Source organism: Sinohyriopsis cumingii, unplaced genomic scaffold, assembly GCF_028554795.1.
Source record: "Sinohyriopsis cumingii isolate HCF-2022 unplaced genomic scaffold, ASM2855479v2 utg000349l, whole genome shotgun sequence".
Classification (NCBI taxonomy): domain Eukaryota; kingdom Metazoa; phylum Mollusca; class Bivalvia; order Unionida; family Unionidae; genus Sinohyriopsis; species Sinohyriopsis cumingii.
In genome coordinates this window covers 749,687-768,928 of record NW_028315889.1, presented here as the reverse complement: position 1 = coordinate 768,928, position 19,242 = coordinate 749,687, and the positions used below count along the sequence as shown (strand labels likewise).

Below are 19,242 nucleotides of genomic sequence, written 5' to 3'. Positions count from 1 at the left end.
ATTCGCATCACTGTGCCAACCAAAGAATTTCCGAATGGTTTCCAAGTAATCTTTCCAGGTGTCGTTGTAGATGATGACATTATAGATATATGCAGCACAGTTATCTGTACCAGATGTTATCATGTTTATTAAACGCTGGAAAGTTGAAGGAGGACCTTTCATACTAAACTGCATTACCTTATATTAAGTTCATATGGAGTTACGAATGCCGAAATTACCTTCGTGTTCGTGAGTGGAATTTCCATGAATTCTCTTAAAATGTCCGAGTTGATGACATATTTGGCATTTCCAATTTCGTCAATGCAGTCATCGATTCTTGGTATTGGAAATCAATCTATTTTGGTGATACTGTTAACTTTATATAGTAAGTACAGATATAATTTTAATTATATGATTGATTAATATGTAAAAGAAAGCTGTGTCGTATAACTCTTCCACGAGTGGAGGTGTTATGTATATCTGAATTGTGTGGTTGACCTTGGTCAGTTATTGAGGATAGAGGCCTAGCAGACTAATCTTTTCTTGTAAACAGAATATTACATAGACATTTTTAGTAAATGAATTAGATGTTGAGTTCAAAGTCAACCCTTTTTGAAAAAAGAGAAATAAGGATTGTTATTGACATGATCATATTTATGAATTGGATGGGAAAACGAAATTTTGACCCTCTTCCTAGTTCTATAATCGTGTCGTACTTTAAAAAAAAAATAAAGGTCGTGATCATTAGAATTACTCATCCTTAATCTTAACATCGGTCTAGAGGAATGAATCTTTTAGTTGTGTTTAGTTGGGAGGATTTAATTTATGTAATGAAATATTCACAGGAATTACCAAGTGTTCACTTATCATTTTCGGATTAAACCACTATCTTGGAATTATTGTGAATTCATTCAAGGATATTTTGGATCATATAATCGTGAGACATCAAACCTGTCAGCATATGAACGCTATTCCAGACTATTGGCACATCAACACATTCAGAACACCACCAGAATTCATTCGGAATGCTCTACACTTTTGCATTTGTGATAGATCATTAAGACTATTTGGGATTTAATTCACAATACTGTTTCTTTTAATATTTTCACTTTGTAATCAATGAAAGTAAATTATTGATTAAATTTTATAAAACTTGTTGGTTTTCACTCTTTTCTGTTATTTAGTTTATGACCACAGATTCGTAATACTTGTCATCGCTGTTCCTCCTAAACGGATTGTCATATCAACATAGGGTTTACAATAAAAGACTTCCATGAGGTTTAGTTCGTGCTAAATAAAAATGGTGCCGATCTGATGGTCCAATATGGCTGCCATGCGATCTAGAAAATCATAATATCTCATGGTGTTTTTTATACTTAAAGACTTCAAATGACTTCTAGTTAGCTAAATCAAAATTATACAGATCTGACATTCAATATGACCACTACAACAACTAGCTTGAAACTCTAGTTATCTCCCCAACAAAAAGTCATTGACCAGGTGTTTTCACTAGAAGACTTCTTATGATGTCCAACTGGTTCTAAATGAAAATGGTGCGGGTGTCATGTCTAGTATGTCTGTCATGGTCGCCAACATCAAAATCTTGGTGTAAGCATTTCTTATGAATAAATGGTCATATCAGCACGGAACTTTCACTAAAAGACTTCTTATACTGTTTTTTTTTCTGATCCTAAATTAAAATGGTGTTGATATAATATCCAAAATATAGCCATCATGAAAATCTTGCTTTTGCTACTTCTCTTAAATTAAAAGTTATTTTGACACGTGGCTTTCATCGGAAAAGTTTTTATGCATACATGCCAACCCCTGGTGATGAAAAAGTGTAATCCAAGTAGACAGAAAAAAAGTAATCCGAGCAGAAAAGAGTAATCCACATATAACATGACAAAAATTCAATGAGCATATGTACAGAATGATTTATTTATGGACTTTTAAAATCAATTACTGCTTCAAGTTTTCGTATATAACACTTTGAGCTTAAAAAAGCAATATACTCTCATATTGCATTTCAAAACACTTTGTACCAGCTGAGACAATGAATGTTTTGCACACCAGTAGAGGACTAAGTGCTAGGTTTCAGAGCCTGGATCTGAATTCAGTTTTATTTTTGTTAACAATACTGAACAATCTCTCACAGTCAGCACTAGAATAGTAAAGAATCAATATTCCTTTCATAACCTGACAAAGAGGATGAAATTTATATCTTACAGTTATTGAGTCTTTTAGCTGGGAACTAAGATGAACAAAACTCTGTCCGTTTGAAGTACATTGTCAGGTAGAGTACCACCTTGATACTTCAAGAGTTCTCCTTCTAATTTATCAGCAGCCTTTCCTGCAGCATGGTGCATCATATTACAGAGACAACCTGACATGTACAATAATGGAGATATTTTTCAAAAACTAGAATGCAACTCCTTTATGAATTCCAGTCATCACTGATGCATTATAAGCTGAAAACCCCATACAGTTCTGCCAAGTTATGTTTATTCAAAGCATTATTAAGCCAATAAAAAAAATGTTTTCTCCAGTGGAATCTACTGTTAATTCTGGTAATGAAGGAAGAGCACTCTAACTTTGCCCTTTTCGTTGTCAAAGTCTCTTACACAGGTACAACTTTTTGACATAATCACTACTCCTGTCTGTGGCAATACTAAACGGCCCAATTTTCATGGCTTCTGCAATTTTAAGTGAAGTATCTTCTGCTAAACACCTAACAATATTAGATGATTTTGTCCTTGAACATTCACATTTTCTGAAATTATGGAATCAGGAAACATCCGTTTGAATAAAGGACCAATGTAGTCCTTTACAGCTAGGGGTAGTCCATGTTCTATTAAGAACTCGGTAGATAACGCCTCTGCATTTATAAAATTTATATCTGTAATTTAGTTCTGCTGTAAAACAAGAAGTTACCTTAGTATTGGAGTTAATAAAACAGCTAATATAAGGTTTCTTTGTTTTACCACCATGACCAATATTAAAATCCTTTCCACGCAGTCTGCAAGGTGCGTGAAGCTGCCCTAGAATGGAACGCTGTACTGTGTACTTCTTGGATTCATTTCTGAATTGTTTTTTTAGTCTTTTCCTAATCCATCTGTGAAATTTTTTGAAAAATACTTTTCCTCTAAACATGCATTGACTAGAATAAATCTGACTTTACTTTTAGCGCCAAATACCTACAGACTGGTTCTGTTCCAGATATGAATTTGAACAAACAATCTGCGCGCAAAGAGTAAATGTTAGAAAACCAGTCTGTTCTCTCCTCACTAAGCCATACAGCTGCTATAAATAGAAACCAAGGTCACAGTTGAAAGTAGAAACCAGCATGTTTCTTGGAAATAGGGCAACTGCTACAAATAAAACATAATACTGTTAGGAAAGTGTATTCAAGTCTTCGGACAAGCGTACTCTCATGTCGTAGTTACATAGAAGACGTCTTTTCTAGAATATGGTCTGTGGGATTAATGGGATGTTAATCAAAATGAGAAAACAAATTATTAATCATTTTTGGGAGGGGGATATACCGAAAACGCATAATCCGAATACAGTTACGCGCAAGGCATAATTTAGTGAAAAAAAAAGCGTAATTATTACGCCAAAAGCGTAATGGTTGGCACGTATGCTTATGGTGTCTAGTTGGTCCTGAATCAAAATTGCTAACCCTCAACATGGCCACCATGGTAGCTATCTTGAAAATATTGTTATCTCTACTCCTCCCAAATGGATGGCTATATAAACATTGGGTTTTCACCGATATACTTATTATAATGTTTAGTCATAAATGAAAGTTGTGCAAGTCCTGCATACAATGTGGCTGCCTCCACGACTGTCTCAAAAATCTTGTCACTAAACACTCTGAATGGATGATAATTATGACACAGGGGTTTTCCCTAAAAAGAGTTCAACAATGTCTATTTTGTCCTAAACTTAAATGGTGCCAATCTGATATCCAGTATGTCCATCACATCAACTAATTGGACAGTCCTGTTATCGCTGAAGAACATCAGAAATGATTTCAAAACCAATAAAAAGAAGAAATGGTCTTATCTTGAATTCCTGGAAATTCTTATCAGCCAGTAGTGTGCCAGTTCCTTTGAGGGATTACGATTTCTTTTTTTCTGTGGAGAAATTTCCGGCTATACATGTACGATCCCCCCCCACCCCGGCCGAAAAATGCTGCTTCCTTTATACATTCAAGGTATATTTTTGTCTTTGCAGGAATGGTCAGGATGTTCTGACTGGCTCATGATAGTACACTAAGTGCCGTATGCCTGTTTGTTCTGAAATTGAATCTCGCATGACTTTCAGCCAAGTCTCATGGGTAGACTGTTGATCCATTTACTCTATACTGGTTGTTTGAGTGGTGTGTAAGCGAGCGTAGTTAAAGACTGAATAGCAGTTTAATAAATCTCTAAATCTTGCATCGTAGTATGTCTTTGTGTTTCTTTGAAAACACATCACTGTTTTGACTCTAGAAGAATTTTTCCTTGCAATTAATTTGATTACATTTCAGAGTTTGGTATAGTTTTGTACATCCAGTAGTAAATTGTATATTCAACTTTTTCTTACTGTGAAAGGTCATTATCTATGATGAGGAACAGGATGACACAAATGAAGGATATATATATATATATATATATATATATATATATATATATATATATATATATATATATATTAAATTTTAAAAAAAGAGTTTGACAAATGTAATGTAAACGTATATATTTTTTTATTTCATTTATAATTTTTCATTTTCATGATAACACATTTTAAAAAACATGTTACGACACTAACGCATCAATCCCTGATGCTGGAAAAATTTATGGGGAAATCACTGAAAGGATGTAAAAATAGTAATCATGTTAGGACATGAACTGAGGATAAACTATAAATGCAAATAAAACAAGGAGAAATGTTGCAGTTTGCATTTATTACATACAGTATCTTACCATAGTCAAGACAAAATGTGACAGATTTACAAATCATTTAAAATTAAGTGTTTAAATATCATATTGCGATTATGTATATACGGTAGCAAACTTTTCTTTAATCACCCAAAAGTAGTACAACTCTTTTATAATTACTCTATTTGTTTATTTCAGCTTACTGTACAAACCAGTCAACGTTAATAATTCTGGTTTTTCCATGAAATATAATGCATTAGTAATATTAACCGTCATCACACATAAATCCAACATGAATGGTTCCAGAGTTTTGCTGGGTACAGTGAATGGCTTAAGTGGAGAAGCAATAGTTGACTAAAAAGGGTAATACCTCAGTCAAATTTGGACCCAAAAGGACGAAACCTTTAAATGATGTAACACACAACTGACCTACAAAATGGCACTCATGTATGTGCATAGGTTGCAAAACTGCTGGTCACAAGCAACAATGGTTTCTTCTTGCCTTTAGCAGTAACTGGCATGTATCTACAGTAGTGATTGCTCAGTCCTTTGCATCATGAGGAAGGCATTATTTAGACAAAGGAATATCCTGTGAATTAATGTGCAAAACTATTTTATCTTGCTTGTACTCAACATATGGTACTCATGGTTTAATTCAGAGGTGTGGAATCTGAAAGCAGTTTTTAGGGCTGGAGGGTCAAAGCAATAAGTTTGCTGGACGGTGGATAAAGTAGTTGACTGTGTTATTACATAGCAGAAACTTTCATTCCAGTGTGACAGGTATACTCAGATACCATCATTTATTTCCACTGAAGAAAAAAGTTCTTTTGGAGAAGAAATATGTTACATCCCTTTTCATTAGGGTCAGGGTCATTCAATATTAAAAAATATTCAAAACTTGTCTCTAAAAGCTGATAAAATTTCAGTTCATGGGTCACAAACAATAGTCATATGCTGCTTCTATTGATTTCCTGTTTGTCACAGGCTTCTCATATAAGCCTGTTGTTATTTGATCCTGGTGACTGAGATGCTGGCTAATCCAGATATTGTTTTTAAAGCTTGAACAAACTAAGATGGCCGTATATTTTAAGTCTGTGATGATTCCTTTCAAAGGATGGGTTAAAGTGAGCAGGAAACAATAACCTTATGCATAATATAAATTTGGGAGAGAACAACATGTGTAATTTATGAATTTGTAATACAATACACAATAAACAATCTTCATAACACAATAGAAATAATAATATATATACATATAACAACAAAAACATATATATATATATATATATATATATATAACAAAAATAATAATAATAACAACGATATTCGCTGCATGTTATCTCTTCAAAAACCAATAATAAAAGATGAACCTGTGTACAGAGGGTCACCTGCTTGCAACAGCCAATTTAGCTTTTTCCCAATACTGACCATTAGCGATAGGTTTGATTTTAGTTGTCAATGTTTAAAAACTAGTACCTAGCTAAGATGTCGTAGCCTCAACATATCCAAGGCTATGATATGATCCTATACTTTACAATGGAGTAAATAAAACTATTGTCAAAGGCAAAAATATAACTGAAGTTACAATCTACTACCTAAGCAGAGTGGTGCTTTTCAGGAAGTTTGACTGATGATAAAGTTATTAAGCCTCTATCACGTAAATTACATTGGTAAGTTTACGCTAACTGTATTTTGTTCCACCATGACAGTCAACAAGAGATTCTCATCATAATTTGTTTGCCAAAGAAGGTTTGCTATGCCATATATGGATACTGCATTATATGTTATTCAATGCATACCATATTTACTATGATCTGTTCACATTTCCAACTAAGGCAGCAATGTCCTTATATGGCACATGAAAATAAATGAGGCTAAAAATGGAAGTAGTTAACAGCTTAACTAATAATGGTGAACAATTTAAAAGAAAATGTTAGATAAGGTAAACAATATTTACATGTATGTCTACAATTATAGGGTATTATCTGGTATTAAATCAGAGGGCTATTTAACTTCTTTTAGTATATGTACGGAACATTTTCAAAAGTTTTGATAGTAGGCTGAAAAAGCACCATGAGTGAATCACACCCAGCTGTTACATTGATACATATAGGCTCATGTTAGTATCCCATCCACAAAGTAGGGGTACAAATATTAGTACTAATTAGGACTAACCAGACCATGCGATGTCTTTTAAAAGTTTCATGGCAATCTTCCCGGTAGTGTAGGTGAAGTGGTAATAACAAGCAGGTGCTAATGGATGATGGACACAAGCTGATGGAGTTGAAGGCCATTTTGTAAGCTCTTTCACTCCATGACCTGTAGATATCATGTTAAAATGGTAGCCAGCTAGTACACAGGCAATTTTTTAACATACAAGTAAAGTTTTAGAAACTTTACTTCTGGTAAACTTTTGGATATTACGTGACTTATGGTGTTAAAATTCTTGGAATCTGCCCACTGAAAATTAACCTCTTTTTGCACTGGAATTTACAGGGCCTGGTTAGCATTGTGGAAGTGTGCTTGTTTTACACATCTTTGCTTCTAGGTTCAATACTGAGCACCAGCACATGGTGTTTTGGCCCACCATGAGTTGGGGTTTCTTCCAGGAGCTCTGTTTTTTCCCACCTTATAGAATAACTCGTATCAGCATATATGTATCACTAACAACACATAAAGCGTTTTTCATTTTGTTGAGAAGTTAATATGGTCTAATATTACCATTCTGGCATGTCAATATCACTACATATCTAGACTGTATTATCTTTATTTAATGTACTAATTTATGTCAAACCTATATGTGTATGAACCATTTGCATTGCTCAAATTTTTTCATTCTTTCATACTGTCAAAAAGATTTAATCACAAAACTTTCAAAGCTGAGTAGTAAGCTTTAAATACTTTATAATCATAAATATCCAGAGCTTTATTTCCAGACACAAAATGTCTATTTTTATAATTACAATTTCTAGACACAAAATGTCTTTATCTATAATCACAATTTCTAGACACAAAATGTCTATATTTATAATTACAATTTCTAGACACAAAATGTCTATATTTATAATTACAATTTATAGACACATGTCTATATTTATAATCACGATTTCTAGACATGAAATGTCTATATTTATAATCATAATTTCTTCAGACAAAATGTCTATATTTATAATAAAATTTCTGGACATGAAATGTCTATATTTACAATCACAATTTCTTCAGCCAATATGTCTATATTTATAATCATAATTTCTTCAGACAAAATGTCTATCTTTATAATTAGAATTTCTAGACACAAAATGTCTATATTTATAATCACAATTTCTAGACATGAAATGTCTATATTTATAATCATAATTTGAGACATGAATGTCTATATTTATAATCATAATTTCTTCAGACAATATGTCTATATTTATAATCATAATTTCTAGGCACAAAATGTCTATATTTATAATCATAATTTCTAGACACGAAATGTCTATATTTATAAACATAATGTCAGGACACAAATGTCTATATTTATCGTCATAATTTCTAGACATAAAATGTCTATATTTATAATCATAATTTCTAAACACGAAATGTCTATATTTATAAACATAATTTCTAGACAAATCTCTATATTTAGAATCATAATTTCTAGACATGAAATGTTTATATTGGAATAATATAATTTTATATACATTCCTTTCTGTACCTACTGACCCACCTCACTGTCTTCAGAGATTTATAACACATATATTAATTTGATGTAATATAGAATAATTGTGATGTAAGTTAACTTTTCCTGGATGGAAATTTGAGGAATCACAAAATCACAGCTTGTCAACTACAAATGTCCTGGTCCTGAATCATGGTGACGGGAAGCAACTCAGCACTAGCTATCTACATAGTTCTTCAACTCGGGTAAATCAGAATTGGTCAGTTGTTCCAAACTGCAATAAGGTAAATGTATACAACAAATATTAACAATGACCTCAGTATATTTTTAAAAACTTCTAACAGATTTATAGTAGATGTAATGTGTATATTTTACTGCATATCCTAATGAATGTTTTTTCTGTATGTAATAAAATACTGCGGAAGATGGATCATATCTGATTCTGATCAGGCAAAGTCCTGTAAGTTATTGTGTCTAAAAAGCAAGAGGAACGTCTTGTTTTAAGAGGATCTGATTTTTCTGAAGGAACTTCTGAGCTCAAGAATGAACAGTTCACTTTTAATGTCATCACGAATCTACTTCTAACTCAAATAATTTAAAAGCTTTTGTGTCACTTGTCATTAACAATTCACATTACTGTCTTTTTAATATGGCAGGTTACATTGTGAAAGAATCTTTGTCTAAAAGTGAGGCCCAGCATGGGAAAATAATATGTGTGTGTGTTACAAGATTTTGGGAGATACATTATCATGTTGAATTTGATTTATTTCTATTGCTTTTTATTGCTAAAATGTTTTGTATGGTTATTTATAATTGTTTCATTTTTAATGGATTGCATTAACAAAAATTAGAATGGATTGTAGACATCATTACATATATAATAGTCCACAATATTGACATGTTAATCAGGAGCGACAGTCATAGCTTTGTTTAAAGTCAACTTATGGAAATATCTGTATTGTAACTGGTGGTCACAATTCTTTATTTTATCTCACTAAACAATATGGTACATCAAAGAGATGGTATGATTAATCAATTTAAAGGAATCTTCCAACTAAATTTTTAAAATCCCTGTTGGAATGATTAACCAGTTGTTTTTCTTGACAAACATGTTAACTTTAAAAAAAGAAGTCAAAGCAACAAAAAGTAAAGAAGAAGAACTGCAGGTGTTTACCGATAAGTCTATTGTTTCTATTTCTGTTTTTGACATAGGAAATTCAACAACAATAAAGATCAGTGGCATATGCTGAAGGATTTTAGGATCATGCCGTACTGGACATTAAATGACAGTAAATATCAGTGACATTTGTTTAAAGATTTTACAATAATGCTGCAGAGGGCATTCTAAAACAGTAAAAATTTGACAAGGACTGCTGAAACACAATCCATTTACTTACTGGAAAGAGTAGTATGTGTCTCTATCTTATTGGTGATGAGTTTAAGAAGGTTTTTCAATACATCCTTCTGAGGTAAGTCTTAATTTCCTTGCTAAATTTCTATTTCTTGAGCTATTATATTAAATGGCAACCTGTCTGAACTCTCCAACTTGAAAGTCCCTTGTTCTATATGTTATGTTTTTTCCCTTAATAATGTATATGTTGCTCTTGACATGGCTTCATGAGACAAGCAAATTCACATCATATAATTTATAAATTCATTACTAAATGTGTTTTACTGTTTTCATGATCTCTTCCTCTGTAATGGCAGTTGCTGGAAGACTTTCTGTATCCACTGTGGGATAAATCTTGCAAATAAGTTTTTGTTGGCAGCAAGAAACACAAAACCATAAAATATCTTTTGTAAATGTACCCATGGAGTATATTTTAAAGCATTTAAAAACAAGGCACACTTTTAAGTTTATGCAAATGTGTGTGTGTGCATAGGATGGTTTATACAGCTGTGTATTTACAAAAGATGGTTTATGCAACTGTGCACATAGGATGGTTTATGTAACTGTGTACACAGGATGGTTTATGTAACTGTTTGTGTACATAGGATGGTCTATGTAACTGTGTGTGTACACAGGGTGGTTTAAGTAACTATGTGTGTGTATGGATGGTTTATGTAACTGTGTGTACATAGGATGGTTTATGTAACTGTGTGAGTGCATAGGCTGGTTTATGTAATTGTGTGTGTACACTGGATGGTTTATGTAACTGTGTGTGTACATAGCATTGTTTATGTAACTGTGTGAGTAAGTAGGATGGTTTATGTAGCTGTGTGTGTACACTGGATGGTTTATGTAACTGTTTGTGTACACAGGTTGGTTTATGTAACTGTGTGTGTACACAGGATGGTTTATGTAACTGTGTGTGTACACTGGAAGGTTTATGTAACTGTTTGTTTACACAGGATGGTTTATGTAACTGTGTGTACACAGGATGGTTTATGCAGCTGTGTGAGTACATAGGATAGTTTTTGTAACTGTGTGTACATAGGATGGTTTATGTAACTGTGTGTGTACATACGATGGTTTATGTAACTGTGCGTGTACATAGGATGGTTTATGTAACTGTGTGTGTACACAGGGTGGTTTAAGTAATTGTGTATGTACATTGGATGACAAGAAAAACAATGACAAAAGAATGCATAAAGAGAGATTACCTTTTCAACTGTTCATTTGACTCTGACACATCTTTCTTTAGATCAGACATATCTGATGTCAAACTGTCTAGTCTGAAAACAATTTAAAATGCAAAATTACAAAATAATAAGGGGCAGATGTGGGCTTGATATTATTCATTTAACATTGGTCTACAATGCAAACTTAAAAGACAGTACCTTGGACTGAAAGACACCCATCTCTGTATGATATCAAGTTTTCTGGTAAAAACTGATTGTATTTGATGTGTTATTTAACTGTGTTTTTACTTCGAGCATGGGTACCCACACCTGCCCCTACCCCCTTTACCTCTAAATGTGTTTTGGCCTACATAACTTAACAGCTAACCACTACGTGTTTGCCCCCACCCCCACCCCAAAAATAATTATGCAGGTGCCACTGACTTTGGGTAACATTTGTTGGACCAGATGGAGCTTTGGCACCTTTTGTATGAATGTGAAAGGTGTTCATGCAAAGACACTATAAATCATATGTATTCTGCTATGGTATCATGGTGGTTGTGGAGACGAAGTCATTATATCATAGTTTTGGTTTGTTTGTTTTAACAACAAGCCATACCTGACAATTCCAAAATATAAAGGTTTTCCACCTAGTTGCAATGGAAGTCACACCATTGCTAGCTGAGTCATCTCAGACACAAGTGTGGCAGTGCATGTCCTAAGAAACACTTGATCAACACTGGCTGGCTGTTCTGAAGAAAGAGTTGAAAAACGGTCTTCCCTATCTTTGCTATGTATGCCAAACCCATACTATAGTCACCATTGATAAAATTCTGACAGAACATGACCTAAGACACTCCAACCAAATTTGACTGAAATTAGCTCAGCCATCCAAGAGAAGAAGTAAAATATAGTTTTTCAACTTTGACTGTGAAGTTTGTTAAAAGTAATCAGCAGGAGAGACAAACAATATGTGATGGCAGATCAGGGTTCATGTTGTTTTCAGCTGGACTCAACTTATATGTAAGTATAAACTGCACTGAAGTCTATTAAAAATAAACACATCTCAATTCTGTACCTCAAGATTAGGGGCCCTGAGTGGCCGAGTGGTCTAAAGCGCCCTCCGTTACGGATCATTGCCATCTCACCTCTGTTTGTGTAGGTTAGAGTCTAGGATTTGGTCAATGTAGGTATGTGAGAAAGCTTGCCAGTAGCTTCTCGTGGGTTGGTGGTTCTTCCTGGGGTTTTCCCGGGTTCTTCCTCCACCATTAATACTGGATGCCATGTATAGCCTATTGTGTGCTGAAAAATGGCATTAAACCCCGCAACAGCAACCTCAAGATTAAACTGATCCACAAAAATTGCTGGAAAGGAACATTTCCTTTTTATTAGCAACCAATCTAACTTACGACTTGATTCTCAAATTTCCACGGTCTTTGTAAGCCTTCCTGAAATTCAACTGTTATAAGAAGCTTATTGTATAATTAGCAGCAGATTGTAATTAAGAGTAATTATCAGATAACCTAATATGTTGCAACAGAGCAAATTTTTAGAAAATTATGTTTCTCCAATAAAACGTGATTTATCATATAAACATTACTCTCTGCAAATTCCAAATGCAGCCTCCATAAAAGACAAGAAAATGTTTTTCATTGTATATAACATACAGATGAAGGGAAGTAACTTGTACATAGTGACCTCCCTTTATACCTGCAACATGGCCATCCATATTCTGGATGCAACTTGTTTTAACTGGTGCAAAGCCTTTAACAGGATGCTCACACTGCAGGGAAGGATGAGAGGGATTGTATTATCAGAGATATAATTTTCTGTCAAATACATTATCTAATCACTTTAATATTTGGAGAAGAGATGAGTGGAGGATGTTTAGCATCTTACCTCTACCTGAGTCACCTAGTCGGAGCATGATTACTCTACTGAAACAATGACCTTCTAATGTTAATTTAGCAAAAAGGAAGACAATATGTTGATACACATGTGAGGGAAAACCCTGTGTGATCCCACATTCATAAGTTCCCCAGGCAAATCAGGCAAAAGTGGCAAATTTATAAGTAAGTCTGAGGTTGTGCTTTCATGAATGGGGTATAGCATCTGTCTGGGCAGATACCAGTGGCATGATGAGATTCAGCTCTCTCTTGTGAGACCATGTCATGCAAATAGAAGCTGGAGAAAGCAGACTGGCCAAATGTCTCCACTGTGTACCAATTTGAAACATTATATCTGATGGAAGTGCTCATAGAAATTACTTATACGTCATGTGCTGAGAGCTTCATTAAGTTGTACCTCAGAGTTCAGAGTCTGGTGATCAAACAATTCCTTGTAGCCAAGCAGCCAGCACTTGTGGGGTTATGGGACTATGTTTTGATTTCCTGCCTGAAGCAGTAGGAATAGTCTTTTAAAGGATTCCCCAGCAGCATGAGAGTCGCTATGGTTTTTCTGGGCACATCTGTTGCTAAATTGATCAGACTGTTTTTCAAAAGAGGGGCTATCTGAACTATTTAACATTCTGAGCCCCTCATTTTCTGATTTATTTTCTTAATCAGAACTAGCAGAGGGAAAGCCTATACCCATATTCCCTCCAAGATGATTGACATTACATACATGGTCCATGCTTCTGGGTCTGGAAATGGGGGGGGGTCTAAGGTGGTCAGTTTGTTGTTCCACCTCATTACAAGCAGGTCTCCTTGATAATGAGTTGGCTAGCACTGAGCCTGTGCAGATTGTATCAGACATAGAATAGTTATCTGACATTGGGGATACCAACAGAGGTATTCCCAAACAATGAGGCAAAGGTCTAGCAATTTTGTTCCCCCTTGTTTGATTGTTGTTATTGTGGGGTTTAACGCCATTTTTCAGCACATGATACATGGCGGCCAGTATTAATGGTGGAGGAAGAACCAGGGGAAACCCCCAGAAAGAACCATCGACCCACGAGAAGCTACTGGCAAGCTTTCTCACATACCTACATTGGCTGAATCTGAGACTTGAACCGGTGCAGACAGAGGTGAGATGGCAGTGATCCATAATGGAAAGCGCTTTGGACCACTTGGCCACTCACCCCCCCCCCCCGTTTGAAGAAGTATATCACTATGACCGAGTTGTCTTATCAGGACCATCTTTCATTGGATGTATTCCAATTAACGTGTGGGCAGCATTGAGAATGGCCTTCATTTTCAAGTGGCTGTTATGAACAGCCTTCTTTTGCAGTGTACCTTTCAGCTGAGCATCACAAAGTCCAGTAGCAAGTGCACTCCCCAACCCAACAAACTGGCATTTGCACATAATTTTTTTAGTTGTGGAGTTTCTAAGGCATTCCCATAGCTAATCACTCATTGTTCTACCAATGAAGAGGGTAGTGTTTGATCTTGGTGAAGATGTCAGAAGGGCCACCTGCAGAGGGTACATGTAAAAATGGCTGATGTGTAACTGGACAGCCACTGCAATGAACAGGCCAAATACTTGAAGAAACTCCCTCAATGAGATAAACATTTTGCTTGACACATTTGGGAGAAAGATGCAACATGCAGATGTGTGTTAGGAATTCCAGACTAGATGGTCAAAATATTGATAAATGATAAGTTCTGACATCTCTACACTGCTTATCCACCTTAAACTGCAAATGCTGGAAAAAAGGTTGTTCATGTCATGGACCAAAATCGAACTTACCAAATGTTTTTTCAGTACGTTGTCTAGCTATGGCACTGGCACTAAGAATGATGATGCCCTGAACAGGGATATAATGCAGTCCAATATTTTTCTGTGAAGGCCCAAGTGCGTACACAGAAGCTGAATGGAAGGTTACGAAATCGGTATACTATCACAAGGTATGTGAAGCAAAGATATTTGCATGAGGCCATATGAATTGGTATATCAAAGTGTGCATTGGAGAGGTTGAGACTGATTGATGGACAGTCATTGCTATCTCCATCTTAAATTCTGGGGCAGAAATAAACTGATTGGGCTCATATGTCTCAATCTGCCCTTGGACAGAAAGATTCAGGAGTAGAAACTCTGGGAATGTGTTTTCTCTACTGCCTGTTTTACAAGAAAAAAGCCCTATCTCCTTCTGAAAAATGTCAGCTTTCATGGGATTTCTTTATAGTTTTGTCATGAACAGGGACAGTGAAAGTGAAGGAAGCCATATGAATGAGATACAGAGATCCACCAAAATGACTTGTATCACCCAATAATTATCCAGGAATAGGATAACCCAGGTATGGTGAAAAAGGAGTCTGGTGCCCAGGTGCCCATGGGTGGGTCACCAGTGGGCAGGAGGAATAGCAAGTCACTTATGGCTGGCAGCAGACCATGGGTAGGAGAAACCTGCTTTCCCTCTTCCATGCCTGCCTGATACAGTTAGGGGCATATGACCACCTATAATTCACATGACCATGAAAGTTCTGCTATTGCTGAAAGCCACCTCTGCAGTTTCTCTGGCAATTATCATATCTTCTCTGATATGCTCTCTGATGGGGTCAAGCAGCAATAGGAGCTTGCTCTGAAGGCTGAAGGGGTAACTCCTGTTCCTCTTGCTTTCTCACCTTCTCAATTCAACCCCTGAACAGAAGGGAATCACTTAAAGGGAGAGAGCACATAGTCACCACATGGTGTGGTATGACAGAAGAATTCAGGAATGCATTTCTTCTAATCAAATCCATGTTACATGATGCCATAAGGACATTTGCCATCATGTGGTAAGCAGACCATTAACTACCTTAGTGATATGGCTTACCAACCATCACTTCTGGCCTATTCAGCTACACAAAACATCGATAGAGATGCGAGATCAAGTAGAGAGGAAGTTAACACAATGTTCTTAGCTAACTCTGATATGGAGTTCAACACTTTCTGTCTACTTTATAGCACAGTGAAGCATACATACTGAATGTGGAAAACTCCTTGTCTAGACTTGGTAAATCTGGCTAATACACATCAATATGTGATTGTACCAATGGGGTGAGGCAAATAACTAACTGAAAAGATGACTGATTTGCTACTTGGGTCATGAACTTTATCTGAGAGATGCCCAGTAACCCCCAGAATTCTGGAAGATTGTGGCAAGATTCTGAATCACATCCTCTATGCCTTGACCTTAAAGGGTAGAAAGACTGTGGGCAGAGAAGGGCATTCTGATGGAGACAAAATCTGGTATTTCTTCTAAAGACAGACTGAAGCTAACTAACATCCATTCCACGGTCAGATCAGAATGTTTTTGGTATGTCCATCTCACCTCCATCATTGACTGGAGGATGGGGTGGGTGGGTAGGGATTGTCCTCCTGTACACGTAAGAGTCCAAGGGTATATAATTATATTGGGTAATGATAATGACATATGCATAATGATTCTCCCTATTGGACATATTATCAGTGACAGTTACAGTGCAACAGGCACATTTATTTCATTTATATTTTCTTGCAAAGATTGAAAGTGAGTGTGATCAGAGATGTAATAATCATTTATATTCCAACAAATCAACTTCTAGACAAATCATTATTCTGAAATTAGAGGTTTAGTTTAACAACACAGCTTTCTGTATCAGAATCACTAAAGAAAAACAAATATATCACAATACTGATGATGAATCTGCTAGCTTGATTCATAACAGTACGGATTGGTCATCAAGGGGATTGGTTCAATGAAATGCAGCAATTAAACATGATACGCTATACATAGCGGCCAGTATTAATCGTTGAGGAAGAACCCGGGAAAAACCCTGGAAAGAACCACCGACCCACTAGAAGCTACTGGCAAGCTTTCTCACATACCCACACAGACAGAGGTGAGATGGCAGTGATTGGTAACAGAGAGCGCTTTAGACCACTCGGCCACTCGGGGCCCCACTCCAATGTGTTAAAATGCACCCTGAATGAAAGCACATGTTGCCAGATTTCCAGTCAGACTAAACGATGGTTAGAACAAAAGGAGCTGATTTCATGCTAAGACATCGAGTAACAGATAAGGCATCAAATAATCACTTTCCTATTCATTTTTCACTACTTTTCAAAGTTTGATAAAATGAACATGTTTTATAAGCTTAAAAAATGAAGTATTTTATTCTCAGTGATCTGCTTCAACTTATTTGTGATTGACTTGTAACAAGGTACATTCTTCTTGTAAGATCTACAATGATGAGAAACTATGCAGTAGCTTACAAACATGAAATAATGTTTCTCTGAACTATAATGCTTCAGAGATTGTTCTGTTGTTAAGCATCATTTTCCAAATGTATGCGATATAGTTCTAAGAAGTTTCTGAGTCAGCATTATTGGTAAATCAACATGATGCACTAAGTAATGTGCAGTAAAGTCAATTCTTGTTAACTTCAAATATTTTACTAGCAATGCAACATTTAGATATGAAAATCATGTACACTTCAAGCTAAGAATCCACTTGGAAAAAGGTTCGGTAAATGATCCTCTTAAGTAGAAATTTTGAAATAGCTCACTTGCAACAATGTTTAAATTTTTTAGCTTGAACATTTTCTGATTTGTGAATGCTTATATTAAAGGAAATTTTAACAAGGTCAAATGAAAAGGTGGCAACAACGAAGAGGTGTATAATTGAAACGAAATATGTAATGAATGCATTTTATTTCTGTGTTACAAAAATCCCAAATTATTATAAATTAATAAATTATTATAAAGCTTACAACTCTTCTAAAGGTGGAAGAGTCATCAGTTAGTAGAGAAATCAAAAACATTTCAGCACCTGGGAGCTTTGCCCCACTAAGCATCCCCATCCCACATCAGGAGGGCTTCCTTCCAGCACCCATGGCAAAAAAAGGGGGGAATGGGAGGGTACACCCCCTTGCTTAAGTTTCTAAAAATCTTTATATTCGATGTAGTTTTCCTTAATATTGACAAAACGACAAAGAAAGTAAACAAAATACTCACTGTGTAATGAGGGTTTGTGTCAGGTCTTTTCTCTTAGCAGACTTTCTGCTCTTTGGTGTGTTATGGCCACTTGACTCAGTGACACCCATGGAGGATTTCACTGACTGAAAATCATTCTATAGACAGGAAATGTAAAAAAAAAGAATTGATCAGTAAAATTTAAATGTTATGGCAAAATGTAAAACCATTTTAGCTCGCATGTAGCTTATTCACACTAGTATTAGAATTATTGCTTTAAAAATGTAGGACTTAAAAACCATTCTGTGACAGATGTACAGTGTGTATTTCTCTAATGTTTCAACACTTGCCACTCTGAAATTTGACACAAATTGAAATATTTATAAAGCTGATGTTTGTTGGTGGACAAGCAACAACAGCTTGCATCTTGGTAAAAACTGAACCTTTGCAATACATGTTTTTTAAAAGACCAGAACTGATTTTTTTATGATGCCGCTAAACTCATCAACCCTGAGGACATTTTTAACATTAGAGATACATGTATAATTAAAGTTGTGATTTACTGCAAAAGGGGCCATACATTGGATGAAACAAAAGCTGTTATATGGCTGGATGCCCAGATTGGATCAGACTGACATCTATATGGATCCGATAACCTGTTTTGTTTCCACCATACTTCCCTGATGATATGCACATACTCAAAAGAAAGCCAACCCACCCCCCACTGCAAAATTTGTAGCAGATAGGTCCCTGAAAATTAGTCCATCTCAACTTCAAATCCAGAGATGAAAAAATTTATCTGCAAACAATCATAAAGTTTTGTAATTTAGTTCGAAAGAGTCAATAAAAATTATTTCTTGTGGAAAGAAAAATGTCATTCATTCAATTAATCATAACAAAAAGATTACAGCCTTTGTTTCTTTAAGAGATGTTCAGGCACACGGCTGAAATCAATTATTCATAAAAATTTGTTTCAAATCTACAGCTGCATCAATTCAATGTTGAGCTATCCACTGATGTTACTACTGATGCAGAACACTGCATCTTACTAAAATTTCCCAGGACTACTCAAGCTTCATAATGTTATACCCTGCTAACCAACCTTGCTGACTGGCTGATCCAACATTGTTCTGCTAACTAACTTTGCCGAATGGCTGATGTGACACTGTTCTGCTAACAAACCTAGCCGATTGGCTGATGCAACATTGTTCTGTTAACCAACTTTGCTGATTGGCTGAT

At 35.4% G+C, this 19,242-nt stretch overlaps 1 protein-coding gene across 1 annotated transcript in view; it reads right to left on the bottom strand.

Moving 5' to 3' along the window:
* Nucleotides 1-4,712: 4,712 nt before the first annotated feature.
* The window catches only part of LOC149774304 (serine/threonine-protein kinase TBK1-like), a 72,949-nt gene continuing 58,419 nt past the window's right edge, over nucleotides 4,713-19,242 (bottom strand). Inside the window, exons 16-18 of the mRNA XM_089945443.1 lie at nucleotides 18,046-18,161; nucleotides 11,173-11,244; nucleotides 4,713-8,842 (exon numbers count right to left, since the gene is read on the bottom strand). Of these exons, the coding sequence (XP_089801569.1) occupies nucleotides 8,785-8,842; nucleotides 11,173-11,244; nucleotides 18,046-18,161 (246 nt within the window). The 3' untranslated portion in view covers nucleotides 4,713-8,784. The remainder of the gene's footprint in view (nucleotides 8,843-11,172; nucleotides 11,245-18,045; nucleotides 18,162-19,242) is intronic.